Genomic DNA, 19,378 nt, shown 5'->3' on the forward strand with positions numbered 1-19,378 from the left:
AAATAGCCTTTTTGTGTATTTTTATTCTTTTGGAATAAAAAAAATTGAGTTTTAATTCCTTTATTAAATTTTTTTGATCATCAACATCTATTGTCAAATTGATTCTCAAAATTCAATTTTTTATTCACAACTGTATAAAATATTTTCCTCCAACTGGTTGATGGGAAAAAATCCAACCAATTTGTTGGAAAAAATTCTAGCTATGAAAAAGTATTCAATATTGTCGAATTGAGAAGGGAAAATAATTAAAAAAAAATACCAGTTCGTAAAATCTGAAGTGAATAAGAGGTTGTGAACTATTATTAGATGGGGAAAAGAGGTTTTGGTTGATGCGATAAAAAGGCAAGTAGATCTTGCGAGGGTCTGGATTTTGAGACGAAATCCTCCAGGAATAGCTACGATGAATGACGTTATCTACCATTTAACTGACGCAAAATCAGATATACTATATTATGTACAGATTGTGTGAAAGCAATTGCTTACAATATTCAAGTTACAAGGAATAAATATTCAATAAGATTTTACTTTATTCAAGTAATCGGAATTACTTGATTAATTATCGAGTCGATTGAATTTATTTCAAGTCATTTGAATTTGTTTCAAGTCCTTTGAATTTGTTTCAAGTCCTTTGAATTTGTTTCAAGTCTTTTGAATTTTTTCAAATTCAATTAAATTTATTCCAAGTAAACTGAATTTATTCCAAGTCTACTAATTTTTTCCAATTTAATTGAATTTTATAGGTCAATTTAATTTAAATATTTACTTGCATCGAATAATTTTTTATTCACGGAAAAAACGAACAAGCAATTGATACCGCCCCAAATAAAATGATTTAAAATTAAAATAGTTACTAATAATAATAATGAAAGTAATTAAAATTACAATAATAATAATTAAATTAATTAAAATTACAAAAATTATAATTTTGATACGAAGGAAATAATTATAATTCTTTAATATAATTCTTCCACCTCTAATATTTTAATTTCAGTTACTGCATAATTAAAGGGCATCTCAAAGTAGTTTCGATGATTAAAAAATGGAGTTTCAGTAAGAAAACTGCCACAACTTTGCCACGCCCTTAAGCAAGACCTTTTAAGTAAGATTTGAACTTTAATAATTAATAATCTTTAGAAGTTTCTTTACTTTAAGAAAATTTTATTAAAAAAATTATTACTAGAAAATTTAAATTAAAAAAAATTTTTTAACATCAATATTCCACAAATTATATATTTTAATTATAAATTATCTATTTTTGTGCGTATTATGTATTTCTTTGTGCGATTTTAATATTATTTGTTTTGTAAAAAAAACTTTCAGTGATGTTAACGAGCATTTCGAGATTTGGCATTTGGCTCTCGATGCAAAAAGGATTTAACTTGTTGGTAGTCATGTTATTCTCTCCTTGTTTTCCTGCAACTGTTTTTCTCCTTTTCATCTTCCGTTTTTATCCACTTGCATACCTTTTAACCAAAAGAGAAGGAGAGTGAGAGACCAGTTTCGTCTCGGCTGTTTCCTGTCACATTTTCCGCCGGAATAACTTCACTGGCGCGATAGTCGAACGCATTTCTCACGGGTCCACGCTTCAAGAGTGACAACTATACCCTCTCTAATTAAACCAATGGAGACCTTGACTATATAGTTTGATCGTTTGCAAATCTCCTTAGACCGAGCTTCACATTAATTCATTTCACTGAACATGAATAACGTGGTGTTTAAAATATAGACAAAATAATACGATGATATAGTAGAAAACAAATACAACAAAAATAATTTTAAAAAAGCAAAAACAATACAATAATAATAAATATTACGAAAAAATATTACGAAAATAATAAAATAGTTCAAAAATAAGACAATTGTACAAAAATATTGCAAAAATAATAAAATAGTGCAAAAGCAATACAATTAATTTAAAAATAATACAAAAATTTTACATAAATAATAAAATGGTGCAAAAATAATACAAAAATAATAAGATAGTGTACAAATAAAATAACTGTATAAAGATAATACGAAAATATAGCAAAAATAATAAAATAGTACAAAAACAATAGGTATAAAAATATTAAACATAATAAAATAGTGCAAAAATATAACAATCGTACAAATATAATACTACCTATAACATTCCGAAAACAATGCATAAATATTCCAATAAAAAATAAAATACATAAAAAACAATAGGTACAAATAATTCAAAAATATAACAAAAATTTTTCATAAATAATACAATGGTGCAAAAATAATACAATAATGTTATGAAAATAATGCAAAAATATTACAAAAATAAAATATAGCAAAAACAATACAAATAATTAAAAAAAAAATATTAAAATCTTCCATAAATAATAAAATAGTGTAAAAATAATACAATGGAGCAAAAATAATACAATAATGTTATAAAAATAATGCAAAATTATTACAAAAATAAAATGTAGAAAAAAATACAAATAATTAAAAAAAATATGAAAATTTTCCATAAATAATAAAATAGTGTGAAAATAATACAGTGGTACAAAAATAATACAAAAATTTTACATAAACAATAAAATATTTAAAAATAATACAATACTCCAAAAATAATACAAAAATACTACATAAGAAATAAAATAGTGTAGGTACCTACAAATAAAATAACTGTACAAAAATATTGCAAAAATAATAAAATATTGCAAAAACAATACAATTAATTTACAAATAATACAAAAATTTTACATAAATAATAAAATAGTGCAAAAATAATACAATAGTCCAAAAATAATACAAAAATATTACATAAATAATAAAATAGTGTACAAATAAAATAACTGTACAAAAATAATACAAAAATATTTCAAAAATAATAAAAAATAAAGCAAAAATATTAAAATAGTACAAAAATAATATAAAAATATTAAACATAATAAAATAGTGTAAAAATAAAACAATTGTACAAATATAATACAAAAAATTTTCCATAAATAATAAAATAGTGCAAAAATAATAAAATTCGTTGCAATAATTCAATTATTTTCAAAAATTTTTAAATAATTCTGCAAAAGAATTCAATTATCTTGATAAACAACAAAGTTTTCCACTTAAAATCAATTATTTTAATGATTTCAAGGAATTTTAATAAAATTCTTTTCCAAAATTCAATTATTTCGATAAATCTCAAAATTCATAATAAGAATTCAATTCTTTTGAAAACTAATAAAATACTTTCCGAAAATTAAATTATTTTCAAAATTTTTTAAAAATTAAATTACCTTTTTTAAAAATATATAGCGAAAATCTTCTCAATAATTAAATTAATGGCAGAAATTTCAACAATATTTTTAGAAAAATTTCAATTATTTAAACGAAATTTATTCAAAATTCTTCGCATAAATTCAATTATTGTATTCATAAATTATTATTTAAATTTCTCGGGAATTGAATTATTTTAAAAAATTTTAATAAAATTCATCAAAAAAGATCCTAAAGTTCTGAACGTTCAAATGAACGAAATTTATTTATTTCTTCTACAAATAAAATTTTTATTGCAATTATTTTGCGTTACTATCCAAAAAATTAATTACTGAGTTTTTAAACGTAAATATTTCAGTTTCTAAATTTGTTTGTGATTAGTAATTTATTAAAATACCTCCAATACAAAATTTTTCGTTCATTTGAACGTTCAAAACTTGGGGATCATCATCAAAAATTGTTATAAAATTCTTTAATATGATAAATTTTAGTAAAATTTTAATTAAATTTTTTAAAAGAAATTAATTATTTTCCAAAGTTGTTAATAAAATTTTTTGTAAAAATTAAATTCCAAGAAACATTCAATTATTGAATAAATTATTTATTTTTTTATTTAAATAATTGAATTATCGTAAAATTTTATCTTTTTTTTTCTTTAATTTTATTCATGTTTTTATAATAATATTCTTATAAGTTTGTTGAATTTCAAAAAAGTTTTAAATTTGAAATTTTTGAAAGTCTTTACTCCTATGGAAAAATTACAATGATTAAATATTTATTTAAAAAAGAAGTTGTTAATGTTTTCGAATAATTTTACAATTAAAGAAATTTGTAAATAAATGTATAATACAGAACATTTTTTTGTGTATCTAATTATTTTGTGAGTGAATTAGAATATTGTTTAGAGTCAGGGAAAAAAGGTCAAAGTTTTGTCTGGAAAGCAGGGAGTTATTTAAATTTGGTAAAATATAAATGTAGTTTTATTTTTTTTTTTTTTACCTGGAAAAACTGGAAAAGTCAGGGAATTTGAAATGAGCAAAAAGCGTGGCAAGCCTGATTTTTTCTTCGTAATAATAGAAATTACAGCACTTTTTCAAAATTTTTGCCAATTCACATATCTATATATACGTCTGAAAACTGATATCGCCAGACGGAAAGATCGTAAAAGATGAAAAATTGAATGGCTATTGAAGCAACTGGGATCATTTGATCGTTATAGAAAAACGAGTCGCGAGTCGATACATAACGTAGGTGGAAGTAGGTGTATATATATAGTTGTAGGAGGATATGAGTAAAAGTTGAAGAATGCGGGCATAAATTCGCGAGGGAATATATACATGGACACAGACACAGACACAAATGGGTTAAGGAACGAGCAACCCCCTTGTGACTCTCTCGTGACTCTACGCCATCCAACAGAGGGAGCATTGCGAATATGAAAGAGTATAAATTATACCCGGCCGGAACGAATCGCCGAAAAAGGTTTTGCTGACTCCCGCTCGAAAACGAAACGGATTTTAATATTATTCCAGTCGCGGGAAAATTAGTTTTCCTGCCACTTTTATTCCCCTGACGTATCACCCTCGTCCTTTTCGAAAAACTATTAAACCGACTTGTCGTTTGCCTCCTTTTTTTTCCCTCTGTTTTCCGACAAACAAGCGTTTCATTTATATCTTTTTTTTATTTATTTATTTTATTTATTTTTACGAAAAATTATTTATTATTATAATAATATTATATTATTACTTATAACTTCTCAATTAGTAATGTTAATAGTAGTAATAAATGTTTATTATATTGAAATTATATATATTCCCCCCCTTATATTTCTATAAGAGGGCCTCGATAAAAATTATTATTACAGGGTCCAACCTTGACAACATTTCTTTTCCCACAAATGTTTATAACTTTTTTAATTTCAAACCAATAATTTATTACAATCTGCAGCAAAAGTGATCCTATTTTTGTGGATCTTTTCAACAATATAGCTCAATTGCCTAGATTTATTTTTTAAAAATGTTACAAAAAAATTCAAAAGGTGGTCCAACCCTGACTATGTTCCCCTCTTAATAGTAATTGTAAATTCCATTCTAATATTTTTTATTGTTATATTTTTATTCATTATTTAATTGAATTAAATAAAAATCTCACAATATAATAAATAAATTTAAAAAATTATTTATCATTACAAGAAAAATTAAAAATTTCGAAAACTTTTATTCATTTTCTAAAAATTTAGTTTTTTGAAAGATTTTAATTTTGTTATTTAAAAATAATAGAATTTTTGAAAACAGTTATTGAACAGTTTTGAAATAATTGAAGTTTTATACAAGTCCATTTAAAACAATTAAAGTTTAAAAAAAAATTTATTGGAATTTTTGAAATAATTGAAGTTTTAGAGAATTATTGAAAAAATATTTTGTTTGAAATAATTGAAATTTCCTAAAATTCTTTTAAAAATAACAAAAATTTTAAATAATTTTGTTTTTTATATAATATAAATATTAAATAGTGATTTTGTATGTAGAAATTTTTTATTTGCAAATAATAACTCTGTCAGTATAAAAAAAATCTTTTTATATAAATAAAGAATTGTCTCAGTAAAAAGATATTTAAAAATAATTACCCAATTATTGATAATCTCTCAAGTAAAGATATTTAAATTTATAATTTAAAAAGAAAAAATTTCTGACTTTTTAATTACTTAACAAGGAAAATTCAATTTTCAATAGACAGTTTAATCAGAGAATTACAGGGCTGGTAGAATATTGAATAAATAAATAAAATTTTCATTTTGACAAAATGGAGTTACGTAAATATTTATGTAAGCTTTCAGAAAATTAAAATTATGGATTATTATCTTTTCCATATGAAAATAGTCGTTTTATTTTTGTTTTCTGATTAAACAAAATTTATTTAATTTGCTTCCAAGTAATCTATTTGGTTTAATTGAAAACTTCGATTTTTTTTAAATATCGTATAGTATAAATAACGAATTTTAAATATTTTATGAATTTTTTTTCGTATTATGATTGTATTATTTTTATAGTATTATTTATGCACTATTTTATTATTATCGTGTTATTTAATTATTTTTGCTGTATTTATATTTCTAAAAATCCACGCTTTCAATATTCAATTATAATCTAAAATTGTAATACATTTTTTAATTAATATTTATTAGAAAATTCTACGATAATTCAATTACTTAAATCCAAAAATAAATATTTTATTATACTGAATGTTTCTTAAAATTAAATTTTCATTAAGAATTTTTATCAACAAATTTTTAAATAATTGAATTCTCTTGTCAAATTTTAATAAAATTTTTAAGAATAATTTGATGAAAATTGTATTCAAAATAATTGAAATTATGCTAAGAATTTTATTAAAATTTTTAAAAATAATTGAATTACGGAGAAAACTTTTATTATTTATAAAGATAATTGAAATTTTCCCGAACACTTTTTAGCCTAGATTCAAACCATAGGGTGGAGACAAGTGTCATTCAGATAATGATTAATGATTAAGCAAAAAAAGACACCAATTTGTCAATTTTTTCACAACATCTCTCCATGAGGGATAAGAAACACGAAATAAAATTATTTTTTCCCATTTCATGTATTTATAAACGAGATGATGTTTACTTATACTGATATTACTGATATTGTAACAAACTCCGCACATGTTTGTTTTGTGTCGAGTAAACTTTTTTTTCCTAAAGATATAAATTAAGAATAAGGAAAAATCCACAAAAAATATCTTTTTGATTATGACCTGAATAGTACTGTCAGGGTTACCAAAAAAATTTAATTTTCTTTTTCCCTGATTTCCAGACAAAATTTTAACTTTTTCCCTGACCCTAAAAAATATTTTTGTTCACAATTCAACATTACGAATTTTTGTATTATTCGGAAATTCTTCAATTAAATATAAAGATATTAGAAAACGAAAACTGGAAATAATTTTCAATAAAAATTCAATTAAACTTTTTCACAAAAATTAATTCTACAGAATTGTTAGTTAAAAGTAGGAAAAATTAAAATTGCCAGAAATTTTAATTTAAAGCCTTTTCAAAATTCAATTATTTCTAAAATTCACGCAATAATGCTTTTAATATTCAATTATTATCTAAAATTTTAACAGAAATTCATTTTAAAATAGATTTTTTTAGGGAATTCTGCGGGAATTCAATTATTTAAATACAAAAATAAATAATTGAAATAAATAAATATTGAATACCTATAGTTGAATGTTTCTTACAATGGAAATTTTAAGAAGAATTTTATTAACAAGTGTTGAAAATAATTAATTTCTTTTAAAAAATTTAATTAGAATTTTACCAAAATTTATTGAATTAAAGAATTTTATCACAATTTTTGAAAATGATTGAAAATTTTTGCAGAATTTTATTAGAATTTTTAAAAATAATTGAATTCATGAGCAGAATTTAAATAATAATATTTATAAAAATAATTGCATTCATGAGAAGAATTTTATTAAATTTCGTTTAAATAATTAAAATTTTGACAAGAATTTTATTAAAATTTTTGAAAATAATTTATTTCTTGAGAAGAATTTCGTTACCTATTTATAAAAACAACTTAATTCTTGAAGAGAATTCTTTAAAAATTTTGAAAATATTTTAATTTATGCAAAGTGTTTTATTACTTTTCAAAAGGATTAAATTCTTGCGATTATTTCTGATATTTATCTAAATAATTGATATTTAAAAAAGAATTTTATCAAAATTTCTAAAAATTATTGAATTTTAGTGAATTTTATTAAATTTTTTAAAAATAATTTAATTCCTTTGGAAAATTTTTGAAAATAATTGAAATTTTGACAATTTTTTTATTACTTTTGAAAATAATTGAATTTTTGCAATAATAGTTTGTAACTTTTCCAAAATTAAATTTTTTTTTCGTGTTTTTAATTAAACATCTTCTATAAATCCATTTTTTAAAAATAATTTTTGAAAAATTTCTTTAAGAACTTTCAAATTCATTGGTTTTACAATTCAATTTTACAAAATTTCAAGTATTCGTAAATTCTTCAATTAAATATATATTAGAAAATAAAAACTAAATAATTTTAAAAATAATCCGCAATTAAACTTTCTCAAAAAAAAAATTCAATCCACAGAATTGTTAGTGAAAAAATGAAAAATTCACATTTTCAAAGATTTTAGTCTGAAACCTTTTCAAAATTCAATTATTTCTAAAAATTTAGATTTTAATGCTTTTTAATATTCAATTATTATCTAAAATTTTAACTAAAATTAATTTTTAAATAAATTTTAATCAGAAAATTCTATGAAAATTCAATTATTTAAATACAAAAAAAAATTAATTGAATAATTGAATGTTTCTTAAAATTGAATTCTCATAAATAATTAATCAGTAAATTTTTAAATAATTGAATTCTTTTGACGAATTTTAATTTAAAATATTTAAGAATTTTTTCCAGGAATTCGAATAAAATTGTATTAAAAATAATTGAAATTCTGAAATGAGTTTTATTATTTATGAAAATAATTGAATTCATAAAAAGAATTTTATTACTTTTGAAAATAATTGAATTCTTGTGATGAATGTTATTATTTATGAAAATTCTGCTTATGAATTCAATTATTTTTAAAAATTCTAATAAAATTCTGCAAAAGTTTTCAATCATTTTCAAAAATTGTGATAAAATTCTTTAATTCAATAAATTTTGGTAAAATTCTAATTAAATGTTTTAAAAGAAATTAATTATTTTCAAAACTTGTTAATTGAATTTTAGTGAAGAATTTTGTTATTTATGAAGATAATTGCTTTTAAAAACTTTTGAAATAATTAAATAATATTAAAAAAAATTCATTCTTTTCGGAAATAGAAAAAAATTGAAAGTTTTGTATTATAGTTTGTGGTAACTTTATAGTTGATATGAGGCAAACAAAAAAGACCGAAAAATTCAGAATTTTCTTATAAATTCTAAAAATTTTAATTTTCCCTGATTTCCCTGATCAATTCTACTTTCCCTGACTATTCCCTGAATTCCCTGATTTCCCTAATCTGTGGAAACTCTGTCTGTCTTCTTGGCACCCTTTTGAGTGGATACTGTTGTATCTAAATTTTTCTCTAAAAAAAAAAACTAGTCATTTTTTTTATTATTGTATTTACTTGTTTATTCATTAATGTACTTATTTGTGTATTTATTTATGTATTTATTTATGTATTTATTTATTTATGTATTTATTTATTTATTGCTACATTTATTTATGCACTCGTCTATTTATGCATTCACTTATTTAGGACTTGAAAATCAGTAATGATTTATAAGCATTAAATTCAGTCGGAAGTTAATATAATATTCAAAAGCAAGAATCAAAATTCCTAGAGTGTGAAGCTAATTAGGGATTAAGGAGAGTACTTGAGGGCTATATATATATATATATATATATATATATATATATATATATATATATATATATTTATTCATAAATAAACTTTTCAACAATGAATATCTCTTGGGGAGAAATAATAGACGGTTTTGTTAAATTTGCGTTTGGTAGACTTGTTTATTAGCTATCGTGAGAAATGCGGGTATTTAGTTTACGGGAACAAAGTCTGACAGCAAAATACCTACTTGTGGACGGTTCTTACAAGAGAAAAGGGGAATTTAAACATACACGTAAACATATGAAGGGGGTTGTGTACCCCCAAAGACAATGAGATGGAGTGATGCTGTGAGTGCAATTTTAGATTGAGGTCACTGGTTTTCATCAGTGGGTTTGATGTCGGATTCGGTTATGTATGCGCGAATGCCTCAGTTAATCCATTGCTTTGTGCGTGCAACGGCTTCTCTCTTCCATTCTCCTCAAAAGCCATCTCTATATACACGCACCCAGCGATAATCAATTAATCAGAATCCAAGTGCCTTTGCCACGCTGGAATCTGAAAATCTTTTTATTTCTCAATCTTTTTTCTTTTTCTTTCCAATTCTTTTTTTTTTTTTTGTATTTTGATTAGATTTTCGAATTAATTTATTCGGTTCGTACTTCGTATACTTTATTTAGATACTCGTTCTCTTAATTTCTCTCTCTCGCTTTCTTCTCCTTCTGCATAAAGCTGGATTCGAGGTTCTAAATACAGTAAATTTCTTTACTCTATTCGCTTTTAATTAACTAAAATTCTTCTTTAAATCGATTATTTTTTGTAATTTTCGAAAAAGTTCTTTAACAAATTTCAAATTCATTTGTTTACATTTTACAATATTCAATTTTACGAAATTTCAATTATTCGTAAATTCTTCAATTGAATAAATATTAGAAAATAAAATCTTGAAATAATATTAAAAAAATTCAATTAAAGTTTTCAAAAAAATTAATTTCAAAATTCAATTATTTTCAAAAATTCACGCTACATTGATTTAATATTTAATTATCTAAAATTTTAACAGAAATTAATTTTTTAATCAATTTTTATTAGAAAATTCTATTAGAATTCAATTATTAAAATACAAAAATAAATAATTTATTGAACAATTTAATGTTTCTCAAAATTGAATTTTCATAAAGAATTATTTTATCAACAAATTTTTAAATAATTGAATTCTATCGACGAATTTTAATAAAATTTTTAAGAATTTTTTTAAGGAATTCGACTAAAATTGTTTTAAAAATAATTGAAATTCTACCAAGAATTTTATTAAAATTTTAGAAAATAATTGAATTTCAGAGAAAAATTTTATTATTTATAAAGATAATTGAAATTTTGACGAGAATTTTTGTAAATTTTTTAACATAATTCAAATTAATTAAATTTCTATGAAGAATTTTATTAAAATTATTTTGATAAAAATTGACTTGTCACAAAGAGTTTCATTAAAATTTTTAAAAATAATTTAATTTTTTGAAGAAATTTAATTTAAACTGTATTGAAAGTAATACTTTAATTCTAATAAATAAATTGTAGCAAAGGTTTTTAAAATAATTGAATTTCTTTGATAGATTTTAATAAAATTTACTCTTAAAAATAATTAAATTTCTTCAATAATTTGTAACTTTTCCAAAATTAAATTATTTTTTTCGTGTTTTTAACTAAACATTTTCTAAATATTCATTCTTTTTAAAAATTTTTGAAAAATTTTTTTTTTTAAAATTTCAAGTATTTGTAAATTTTTCAATTAAATATATATTAGAAAATAAAAACTAAATAATTTCAAAAAATAATCCGCAATTAAACTTTCTCAAAAAAAATTAATTTTACAGAATTGTTCGTTAAAAATATTAAAAATTTAAATTTTCAAAGATTTTAATCTGAAACCTTTTCAAAATTCAATTATTTCTACAAATTTACGTTTTAATGCTTTTTAATATTAAATTATTATCTAAAATTTTAACTGAAATTAATTTTTAAATAAATTTTTATCCGAAAATTCTATAAGAATTCAATTATTTAAATACAAAAAAAAAATAATTGACTAATTGAATGTTTCTTAAAATTGAATTCTCATAAAGAATTGTATCAATAAATTTTTAAATAACTGAATATTCTTTTGACGAATTTTAATTTAAAATGTTCAAGAATTTTTTTGGGGAATTCGATTAAAATTGTATTAAAAATAATTGAAATTCTGCAATGAGTTTTATTATTTATAAAAATAATTGAATGATTGCAGAGAAATTTATAAAAAAAATTTAAATAATGAAATTCCTGTGAAATTTTTATTATTTCTTTAAAATAATTAAAGGTTTGTGTAGAATTTTATTAAACTTTTGAAAATGATTGAATCCTTTTAGAAAATTTTGAAAATAATTGAAATTTTGCCAAGAATTTTATTAAAATTTTCGAAAATAATTGATTTTCGGAGAAGAATTTAATTATTTCTAAAGATAATGGAAATTTTGACTAGGATTTTTAAAAACTGTTGAACATAATTGAATTTCTGCGAAGAATTTTATTACTTTTGAAAATAAATTAAAAATTGGAAGGGAGAAATAACAATTTTAGAATTTTTCCAAAATTTTAACATCTCGAAAAGTACTGAATATTTTGATGTAATATTTGGGAAAAAAAATTTCTTTTTCTATATTAAAATTCTAGAATTGGAATTTGAATCAATTAAATTACAACAAATTAGTTTACTTATTCCAAAACATCAGAAATTTAACTTGTAGTCGCACTAATATACAATTAATATCTATAAAAACTGAATCTGGAAATTTATTTAAGAAATTTTCATAAACAATATAATATTATAAATACCTATAATTAAGGGAATATTGTTTCGGTAATTTTGCGAGAATTTTTTCCCATTGGAATTTTAGAGTAAAAAATGTCGTGGTTTTCAAAAAGGTTTTTGGAAAATACAATAATAAATTATGGCACACGCCTAAAAAAGTAAACAAGGACAAAAATTAAAAAACAAACGATTACAAATGAAAGAGTAAATATTGAATCATTTAGCATTCGAAGATACATAATTACAAAAAAAATACGAATGCGGAAAAAAATTAGGAAAAATATTTTATTTTTTTGATAGGACAATTATTCTTATCTAGACAGTAATAAAAGAAATGATTATTAAAAAAAAGAAGAAGAATGAAATTGAGCTAATTTCCTGTGTGACTATATAAATTGGGATGAATTTTTGATGGGCATCATTTTTGAGTTCGATTCTAAAGAAGATCAACGGACTTTAATAATTATTAAAAAAAGGTAAAATTTGCCAAAAAATTCTAAAAAAAAATTTCTAAAATATTAAAATATAAATATAAATAATATGGATTTTTATTTAAATTTCCCCAGAATTAATCACGAAACAATTGTCCCCCATTTTTTCATAGTTTTAATTTATTTAATGTATTTTTTTGTTAATAATTGTACACCTACATTATTATACATTTTATTGTATTTATTATTATTCTGTTATTATTATTTTTATTATTTTATTTTCAATATTTTTTTTTAATATTTTATTTCTGTATTATTATTATTTTATATTATTTATTTTATATTTTATTATTTTATTATTATATGTTTTAGTATATTATTACATACCTAAACGACTTATTTTTTTAATATTACTTATAAATTAATAAATACAAATTCTTTCTTTTTCAGATGAAAACTGAAATTTTTTTTGTAGTTTTTTGTGCTGGATTCTTTTTCTTGGACGTTAATGGTCAGCAATGTGTAAACGAAAATGGACAGGTGGGTTATTAATTATTAAAAAATATCAAACTGAAAAGTTTAAATGAAATATAACAAAAAAAAAAAAATTAATTTCAAATTTTTAGTGTCGTAACGATACTCAATGCTGTCAGAATTTAAGATGCAATCGGGAGAGATGTGAAAGAAGAGAAGCTGAATGTGTACGAGAGGGTCAAACAGTAAGTGCATAATAAATTCATTATTAAAAATTAAATAAATAGTAAAAATTAAATTTAAACAAACAAAATTAACTAAAAGTAACTAATTAATAAAAATTATTTCTAGTGTCGCAATGATAGAGAATGCTGTCAAAATCTTCAATGCAATAGGGATAGATGTGAAAGAAGAGACGGTGAAGATTGTCGCCAAGTGGGGCAAAGAGTAATAAAAATTGATTAATTAAATTTACTTGATAAATTAAATTATACGTTTCTAAAGAATATTTTTAAATTCGTTAATTTGATTTTTTTAATTATTCATTATTATCATTTTTATTCCGTTAAGGAGATTTTTAATTAAATTTTTATTAAAATCTATTAAATTTCTATTTCTATTAAATTATTTTGTGAATAAAATTCTTTTTTCTAATTTTAGTGTCAAGAGAGTCGCGATTGCTGTACAGGTCTTCAATGCAACGAAAGAGACAGAGTTTGCGAAAGACGCAGAGAAGATTGTGGAAGAGAAGGTCAACAAGTACGTAACTTTATTATTCTAATTATTTATTAAAAATTTACAACAAATATTATTCTATTTATTATTTTTTTTTAATTTTTAATTTTAATTTCCAATTAATTTAATTAAAATTTCTAATTAAGTTAACAATTTTTTTTTTAATTTCTATTTTCTAGTGTCGAGGAGACGGAGAATGTTGTGAAAATCTTCGATGTAATAGAGAAAGATGTACAGATTGTCAAGGAGAAGGAGACAGTGTAAGTTGACAAAAACAAACTTTAAACAAAATATTATGTTTGTAATAAAAATTAAAATTTATCCATTTTTTAATACAGTGCAGAAATAGAAATTGTTGCAATGGCTTAAGATGCCAAAATGATCGTTGCTCTCGTGAAAGATGCCGCGGAGTAGGTCAAAGGGTATGAATTTTTTAAAATACTAAATTATTCAGAAGAGTATATTTATATTTTCTACGAAAATTATTATTTTCATTTACACTTGAAATAAAAGAACTAAAATTATTTTCTCAAATGAAGCTGACGAACTAAATTTTTTTTCTCTTTTCAGTGCGAAGAGAACAGACAGTGTTGTGTTTTCTTAAGATGCGATCGTCGCCAAGGAACATGTAATTTTAGTCTTTTTGGAACAAATAACTAATTAATATTCCTTACTTAATTGAATTATTTGAAAATTTTTTGAATAAAATAAATTCAATAAAGACAAACGCATTTTATTATTCCTTCTGACAAAAACCTTCTAAAAATAAGAAAATCTAAATGTCAACAAATAAACAAAAATAGAAAAATAATTTTCAAAAAGAAAAATTTATTTACACATCTGGAGAGGAAAAAAATACTTAAAAAAATATTCCATTTAAAAACAGAACAGTCATTGCCTAAACAATAAAAAAAATATATAATTTGAAAATATAAAAAGAAATTATCAATATTGTTCGAGTATATAAGTTGAAAAAAAATTTTCACTCAATAACACAGTTTTCTTTCTAAAGAGAAAAACAGAAGTGCCGATAAGAAAAGGTAAAATTTGATTTCAATTATTTAAAAAATTTTAATAGAAAAAGTGATAATATTAATGCGAATAAAATAAAAATACTGATAAAAAATAAAATTAAAAATTAATAAAAACGAAAATTACTAAAATTAATTACAAAAAATTAATAAAAAGAATACAAGAAAATAAAACGAATAAAAAAACTCAATAAATATATAGAAAAAAAATACTGATAAAAAATAAAATAGAATGTTTTGAATTTAAATTAAATAAATTATTTTCCAATTAGATGAAATATTCTATTCTATTCTTTTGTGCTGGACTTTGCGTCTTAGCCGTTAATGGTCAACTATGTATGAACGTAAATAGAGAGGTGAGTTACTAATTTTTATAAATTATCAAAAAAATTTTTTCATTCTCTTAAATATTTTATTTAAATTTAATTTTTTACCTCTAGTAATAAAGAAAAATATTTTCTACCATAAAATGACGAACTATTTTCTACAATAATTTTTCTTTCTAAAACTATCGAATAAAAAAAAAATTTTATTTCTAATTTCAAGTGTCGCAACAGTGCAGAATGCTGTGTGAATCTTGTATGCAATAACGAAAAGTGTGTAAGAAGTGCCCCTCCAAATTGTCGGCAAATGGGAGAACAAGTAATTATAATTCATTAATTGAATAGTTAATTATTATAATAATATTATAATTTATCATAAAAAAAAAATTATAAAAAAATAAATGTAGTTATGGAATATTTTTCAAATATTTTTCAAAAGGGAAATTTTTTAATTTAATTTTTAGTGTTTAGAGAACCGTAATTGCTGTATGAATTTAAGATGCCACGAGAGAGACCGTGTTTGTGAGAGACGACGAGACGACTGTCGAAGAGAAAATCAAGAAGTACGTGAATAATAATTAATTATTATTATTATTATTATAAACAAAATTAATTAATTATCTAAACAATTAAACTTTTTTTTATGGTTAAAAAAAAATTTTATTTCCAGTGTGCCGCCGATGGAGAATGTTGCGATAGTCTTCGATGTAGTAGAGAAAGATGTACAGATTGTCAAGGAGAGGGAGACGATGTAAGTTTGATAGTTATAAAAACGAATATTAAATGAAAAAAAAAAATATTTACCAAACAGAATTAAATTATCAAAAAAAAAAATTAACTTTTCTTTTACAGTGCAGAAATAGAAATTGCTGTAGTGGTTTAAGATGCCAAAATGAACGTTGCAATCGTGAAAATTGTCGCAATATTGGACAAAGAGTGAGTAGTTCTGAAAATTAAAATATAATTCCTGATAACTAGTTTAAAAATAATAATAATAATTTACTACTTAAATTAATAATATTAATAATAATAATTGAATTAAAGAATAAAAATGATTTATCAAATTAAAAATAATAAACGAAAAAATATTTTTTACGTGTTTCAGTGTTCAGAGAACAGTCAATGCTGTTTCTTATTAAGATGCGATCGTCGCCAGGGTACATGTCAATTAAATATTTAATAAAATTTTAAATCAAACCTAATTTGAAAATAGTTACAAAAAGTAAATTGTAATTTTTGACTAATTTTCAAATAAATAATTACAATGAATTGTCAATTGTATGAATAAATGTTACAAAAAAGAAGAAAAATGTTTACTTATATTTTCACACTCCTTTCTTCTATAAATGTTAATTATATTTTAATTATAATAAGCCAATGAAAATTAAAAAGTAAAATTGATTTGATTATCTTATTTATTTTATTAATTATTTAGAAGAAAGCAGTACTTACAATTTATGAATTAATTATAATTAAAATAATATATAATTATTAATTAAAAAAATATTTTCTAAATTTATTTATAGAAAGTATCAGAAAATTAAAAATTTAAAAATGGTCAAAAATAAAAATTCATAACTTGGAAATTTTTTGACCAAAATTCTTTGTCTTGGTCAGAAATTAAAGAGGAATTCCTGAATTTTTAATAGCCTGCATTCTAACAAAAATAATTCTTAAAAATATCAATTTTTTTTTAATAAAGTCTTTAAAGAAAAAATAAATAAACACTAGTCAACAAATATAAATAAGGAGGAAAAGAATTTTTAAAAAATTAAGAGAAAAAATAAATATAATTTATTTTTCCATCTGAAGCCGCATTAAAAACAACAAAGAGGAAAAAAAATTGTAAAAATATTCGACATTAAAACAGAATAATTGTTTACTTAAATAGCAAGAAAACTGATAAAAAATAAATAAATAAACAATAATTATCATTTTTTATGAGTGTATAAATTGTGAGAAAATTTTTTTCCACCAACAAATTAAGTTTACGTTCTGAAGAAGATAGCCGAACTGAGTAATAATTTAGAAAGGTAATTTATTTAATTTTAATAAGAAATTTGAATAAATAAAAAATGTTTATTATTTTAATTCAGTAAAAAGTAAAAAATTAATTTTTCTTTCAATAGATGAAATTTTGTATTTTATTTTATTTTGCTGGACTGTTCGTCTTGGTGGTGAATGGTCAACAATGTGTTGTCGAAAATGGACAGGTAGGTTATTAAGTATTAACAATTTAATTTATAAATTTAGATAATTAATTTGAATAATTAATTTAATTACTTAACTATTCTTTTAACTATTTAATTGATTAATTTTTCAATATTGATTTATAAAATTATTGAAATAATTACTTTTTAAAATTAAAATTCTGTTTTTTAATTCAATTAAATAATTTCATTCTACTAATTAATATTTTAATTGATTAATCTTTTTATTCAGTTTATTAATTCAATATTATTAAATTGATAATATAACTATATAATTCATTTTTTTACTTTAAATATTTAATACAAGTATTCAATTAATAATTAATTAATTACTATCATTATGAATTATGTCAATTAATTTTTTGGCATTTTTCTAATTTTTAGTGTCGCAGCGATAGAGAATGTTGTCAAAATCTTGATTGCAATAGGGATCGTTGTGAAAAACGACCCGAGTGTCAACGCGAGACGCAACAAGTAAGTTAATTTATTTCTTAATTAATTATACAAATAACAATTTTTTTTTCTATATCCAAAATTAGTCAACATTTTAATTATTTAACGATATTTACAAATAAAATTGTTATTTGTAAACAATTTCTTCATTTTTTTGAAGCTTAATAAATACAGAGAACATTTTAATGTTTTAAAATTATTTATAAATTTATTTAAACTGTATTTGCTTGAAATAAAAATTATATTTAGTAGGGGAACATAGTCTAGGTCGGCCACCTTTTTGACTTTTGTTTATAACTTTTTTTTAAAAATGAATTTGGACAATTGAAGTATATGGTTGGAAAGTCCTGTTTAATAGGAACATTTTTTCTGTACAAAGTAAATTGACAGGTTTAAAAATGAAAAAGTTATAAAGATTTAAAAAAAAAAAAATTTGTAGTCCAGGTTGGCCATTACAGTCAAGGTCGGCCATGTTTAAAATTCAAAGGGCATTAATCGTTAAAAAATAAAATAACATGTTTGGAGTTACGGAAAATTGATTCTTTATTGTTTACAGTTTGTAACTTAATGAAATAACAAAATAATAACAATAAACAATATAAAAAAATAAATATAAATAAAAAAAAGTTTTGCACTAAAATATTAATAAAATTAAATAAAAATATTAATAAGATGATCAATTATATTATGAGTTATACAGAATTGCAGTTTTTGCAAATGAAGTAGCTCGTCCTCAACTTTGCGCATTTTAAACACATAGTGGCCGACCTTGACAGTAAGTAACATTACCGAATTGTTGTAAACAAAAAGAAATACGTTTCGGGATTCGATTTTTTACTTTGTTTTCCTTTCAACCATGAGTCCCACAAATTTTCTGCATACTTGCCTTGACGATTCAATTTGTTTTTTATCTTTTATTAATGGTTTTTCACATTATGCACAAAACTTTTTTTGAGCTTTTTTTGTACCGACGTCACAGAAAACACAATTTTCGATTTTCCGAAAATGTAATTGAACAAAAAGTTAGGTTTCACTAAGACAAGCTTCGACAAAAATGCGCGTAGGTGGCGCTAGTGAACTTGACAAAAAAACGCGAGTGGCCTACCTAGACAGTAGGCCAACCTTGACTACATTCCCCTACCAAGAAACTGTATTTCGTACAAATAAAATTTTATTTTAATCGCATGTAAAACTTTATTTGAATCAAATTTTCCTGAACCAAGTAAACTTTTATTCAAACCAAATAAAATTTATTTGCACCA

The 19,378-nt window shown here is 21.6% G+C and overlaps 3 protein-coding genes across 4 annotated transcripts in view; all 3 read left to right on the top strand.

Moving 5' to 3' along the window:
• Nucleotides 1–12,818: 12,818 nt before the first annotated feature.
• On the top strand, nt 12,819–14,807 carry LOC122510330 (protein psiN-like). Its single transcript, XM_043624893.1, has 8 exons — nt 12,819–12,935; nt 13,341–13,430; nt 13,517–13,609; nt 13,716–13,811; nt 14,025–14,123; nt 14,279–14,359; nt 14,438–14,521; nt 14,670–14,807. Exons 2-8 carry the CDS (start codon nt 13,341–13,343, stop codon nt 14,757–14,759), a joined length of 633 nt encoding a protein of 210 aa, XP_043480828.1. The 5' UTR covers nt 12,819–12,935; the 3' UTR covers nt 14,760–14,807.
• A 297-nt stretch (nt 14,808–15,104) lies between these two features.
• LOC122510336 (protein psiQ-like) lies at nt 15,105–16,656 on the top strand. The gene is made up of 7 exons (XM_043624903.1): nt 15,105–15,139; nt 15,403–15,486; nt 15,677–15,772; nt 15,918–16,016; nt 16,124–16,204; nt 16,306–16,389; nt 16,559–16,656. The coding sequence occupies exons 2-7, from the start codon at nt 15,403–15,405 to the stop codon at nt 16,631–16,633; spliced, it is 519 nt and encodes a 172-aa protein (XP_043480838.1). The 5' UTR covers nt 15,105–15,139; the 3' UTR covers nt 16,634–16,656.
• A 757-nt stretch (nt 16,657–17,413) lies between these two features.
• Nucleotides 17,414–19,378, top strand: part of LOC122510312 (protein delta homolog 2-like) — a 90,789-nt gene continuing 88,824 nt past the window's right edge. For both annotated transcript variants that reach the window (XM_043624867.1, XM_043624857.1), the window contains exons 1-3: nt 17,414–17,486; nt 17,583–17,666; nt 18,048–18,137. In XM_043624867.1, the coding sequence (XP_043480802.1) occupies nt 17,583–17,666; nt 18,048–18,137 (174 nt within the window). In that variant the 5' untranslated portion in view covers nt 17,414–17,486. The remainder of the gene's footprint in view (nt 17,487–17,582; nt 17,667–18,047; nt 18,138–19,378) is intronic.

The sequence above is a fragment of the Leptopilina heterotoma genome, unplaced genomic scaffold (assembly GCF_015476425.1).
Source record: "Leptopilina heterotoma isolate Lh14 unplaced genomic scaffold, ASM1547642v1 Lhet_120, whole genome shotgun sequence".
Classification (NCBI taxonomy): Eukaryota; Metazoa; Arthropoda; class Insecta; order Hymenoptera; family Figitidae; genus Leptopilina; species Leptopilina heterotoma.

What these genes read in the sequence shown, in the direction of transcription:
- LOC122510330 (XM_043624893.1), top strand. Translation starts at nt 13,341, where the DNA reads ATGAAAACTGAAATTTTTTTTGTAGTTTTTTGTGCTGGATTCTTTTTC. An exon ending in GTGTAAACGAAAATGGACAG is followed by an intron (nt 13,431 to 13,516) that starts GTGGGTTATTAA and finishes TCAAATTTTTAG; the next exon opens with TGTCGTAACGATACTCAATG. An exon ending in GCCGCGGAGTAGGTCAAAGG is followed by an intron (nt 14,522 to 14,669) that starts GTATGAATTTTT and finishes TTCTCTTTTCAG; the next exon opens with TGCGAAGAGAACAGACAGTG.
- LOC122510336 (XM_043624903.1), top strand. Translation starts at nt 15,403, where the DNA reads ATGAAATATTCTATTCTATTCTTTTGTGCTGGACTTTGCGTCTTAGCC. An exon ending in GTATGAACGTAAATAGAGAG is followed by an intron (nt 15,487 to 15,676) that starts GTGAGTTACTAA and finishes TCTAATTTCAAG; the next exon opens with TGTCGCAACAGTGCAGAATG. An exon ending in GTCGCAATATTGGACAAAGA is followed by an intron (nt 16,390 to 16,558) that starts GTGAGTAGTTCT and finishes TACGTGTTTCAG; the next exon opens with TGTTCAGAGAACAGTCAATG.